This window comes from Phytophthora parasitica (genome assembly GCF_000247585.1).
Source record: "Phytophthora parasitica INRA-310 unplaced genomic scaffold supercont2.1, whole genome shotgun sequence".
Taxonomy (NCBI): Eukaryota; Oomycota; class Peronosporomycetes; order Peronosporales; family Peronosporaceae; genus Phytophthora; species Phytophthora nicotianae.
Window position 1 is genome coordinate 1,805,587 of NW_008634126.1, and position 3,252 is coordinate 1,808,838.

General features: G+C 45.0%; 1 protein-coding gene across 1 annotated transcript; it reads left to right on the forward strand.

Moving 5' to 3' along the window:
• Positions 1 to 520: 520 nt before the first annotated feature.
• Positions 521 to 1,865, forward strand: PPTG_00458 (hypothetical protein; the record flags this gene model as incomplete). Its single annotated transcript, XM_008891858.1, has 3 exons — positions 521 to 1,018; positions 1,093 to 1,407; positions 1,479 to 1,865. The coding sequence occupies 3 exons, from the start codon at positions 521 to 523 to the stop codon at positions 1,863 to 1,865; spliced, it is 1,200 nt and encodes a 399-aa protein (XP_008890106.1).
• Between the last annotated feature and the right edge of the window lie 1,387 nt (positions 1,866 to 3,252).

Consider the following 3,252-nt stretch of genomic DNA (forward strand, 5'->3'; position numbering starts at 1 on the left):
TGTGCTGGTTGCTAAGTCTTTGATTGGTCTCGTCATGCCGCTTGCAATTTTGCGAATTGAAGACTCAGGATCTGGGCTTCCAAAAAAGAGTTTGAATCATGACAAGTTTGCGATGCTGTAGTTTGTTAAGTAAGGCAGGTCGAGTTGCTCATTGGTCGTGAACATACCTTTCGTTTTCCCTTCTCTATTGTTGCTAGTTTTGAAGTACCTACAAGATCACAAATAACGATTGATTACTTGGTACAGTAACGTACGGACGACGACGGCACATGCTTTTCAAGCACTAAGTAAAAAGTGTATTTTGTCAGTACCAGGCTGATCAGGAAGCAGGCCCTTGGTAACTACGTGCAAACAAATACAAATATCAAGATAAAATAGAAGGGACACTTGCGCATCTAGATCAATTAATTGCATACTGTACATCAACCAGCACTATGCTTTGTTCCAACAAACGTAATCGGCTACTCTGTCGGATTGAATGACGCAGTAGCAATCCTGCCATTAAGCAAAATACGTTGGCATGCACACCCAACAGTGCTTCGACTCGCAGTCCAAGATTGAGATAACGGCGATTGCCGAGTTTATCCATTCAATCGACGCTGACTTAGCCGCTGCCTCGGACACACAGTGGCGTGAAGCTAGTCAAATGAACTGTAGCCCACATTTGTCACCGGACAAGCCCGTCGCCGTACGCTCTGATGCTCGAGTATCATATTCGACAGAACTACAGCCTCGCAAGAGAAATGAAGCTCTAGCGCTCCGGACCCAAGTGAAAGAACTGAAGGCTCGACTCGCCCAGTTGAAGAGAAAACGTCAAGCACACCTCGAGAATGCATTGGCTCTCTCTTCAGGAACTCACCGGGAAGGTACGATTCGTTGGCGCAGCATAGCGGTCATGGCTTGTGAAGTTCGACAACTCGCCGAACGTTCAAACCGTGAGCTGAAGACAATCGTGGAAAGTCAAGACAAAGTTCGAGCTTCAATTCTGCGTCTACTCGCCAAGACGAACGCTATCTGCGTACGTTTACGACGAATGAAATGTTTTATAAGGTTACCGAGATCTAACCGTATCTTCGATTTGTATTCGTGCAGGAAGTGGACATGCATTTCGTCCGCAAAGCACAACCTCGCGTCGACGTTCCGCTCTTTTTGCCCGACTTCGTTGACACGATTAAGCAGCGGCTATCGAGCAGGCTAAAAAGTCTCCACGTCAAACTGATGTTTCCTCAAGCGGATTCGTCCACAGTGGTCTCCTATCGTTACCAAACTGTGCCTTTTGGCCATCTTGGGAATCGTGTCGATATATCATCGACAACTCCAATGTCGTGTTCGGTTCAAGAGACAGGGGACTTACTATGGAGTTTCACCACTGCGAACAGTATGAAAAGCGCCAGCTCTGTCGACTATGTAAGTGTTTTTTGGGGGCACATGATGCATTGTAATGGGATACACTTTCTCATTCGGTTTTGTAGATACAGGTTGCCAAAAAGACCGCAGGGCCTCTCGATATGACCTGCGTATCATCACTACGCGAAGGCCAACAGCTACTTCACACAATTAGCGTGTTTCGTCGATTTAACGAAGGATACCAGATCGTTCTTATGGGAGCTGCAATGTGGTTTCTTCCCGGTGCCGGTCTCGTGTTGCAAGACTACAACTGGACTGTCATCTCGCCGACTCAAACATACCCAGAGTACAGAAGTGTGGTCCGACACTGCTACAACTTGGAAGAGACTATCGTCTCACCAGCCACAACTCAAACTCAGAAGACGATCCTCGATTTAGTCGGTAACCGGATGCGAATCATCACCCTGGAGATGCAAGATACGCTACTTAGTGAGGGAGATTCTTCGTTCACATCCTGACACTGAAAATGGCAAGGTGCTGCGAGATAAGTCGCAAACTGAGAATCGTACCAGAGCGGGTCAAAAATGACACCGTAACCATGGACGGCAATCGAAAGGTTACTGCAGTGGTAATGGGAAGGGGGCGAATTACCAATCTGCTTGATCTGTTGTCCGAGTTTGCCGGAGGATTGTCTTAATTCTCGGACAATAAAACATAATTTTATTGTTCTCTACGCATGTGCGCAGCATCGATAATAGCCCCCTTCACATACCACAAGTGCATATAGATACATAACTTATACGGCGACTTTTAGTTGCGCAAGAGCGCCGTCAATTAAGGCAATATAGTCCGAATATTAAATTTTTCTTGCTTTAATCACAAAAAAAATCTCACTCACTACTCCAACCATCTCAAACAAACCGCTGTATTGTCAACTAGTCATCGTAAAGCAATATATTGTGTTCTCAGTCGGCCACATGGTCCAGTGGAGCTTAAAGCAGCGTAACCGCCGTATCTCAACCACTAGCAAGAACAAACGCCACATTCTCCAAGCACGACAGCAAGGAGCTTTTGTCCTCTTAGTCCCCTTGAGGATCCAAAAGAATGGATGTGAGTTGTTTAAACGAAGCTGATCAAACACGAGAGTCACAGTGACGCTCATGTTCACACTACGAAGTTATCGCTACTTGAACCAGAATATCGCTCGAGATTCGATTTTTGCTCCAAACACAAAAACTCTTGTTTTAGATCTTTCTTTTTTTAAAGAGAAAATGCTTCACAGACAAAACTGAGCAACACATTTTCAGCGTTTTCAATTTGAGTATGCCTTATTTCGATTGGCTGCGTGTCCTTCAAGTGATTGAGCTGCTGCTGGATGAAGAGGAAGTAATGCTCCACTACCGTTAACGCTGTCTCCATCCTTCACACAAGTTCAATATTTAGGAAGCCAGATATCGTCGTGTATCCAGATATTACGGATTATACTGTTGCATTCCGGCAACACCATGTCAGAAATGTTGCTAATGTGCACCACCGCAGTGTTGTACTAATTAGTGTCGTACGGTACGGGCCCGTACCTGATACTATACTGTAGTTTACGCTGATTCGAAGAATTCATAATTGATGGATCCTGGTTGTTTACACTGAATAGAGCACCACGTAATAGATGGTGAGAAACTGTTTGGACCGGACACGGACTGTTACTCACGGTACCATTTCCACTTAATTGGGGCAAAGCCCCCCTATAATGTAACGTTCTCTTATTTAGAGAGACAACTACTTTTTTTACAGGAGTATTTACGAAGTATTAGGAAGAGGGCTAGGGTAGATAATTACAATCAAACCGACTAGGGACCAGTTTTGGCGAAAAATACTTGTGTATAAGAACCGTTGATGCGAACTAAC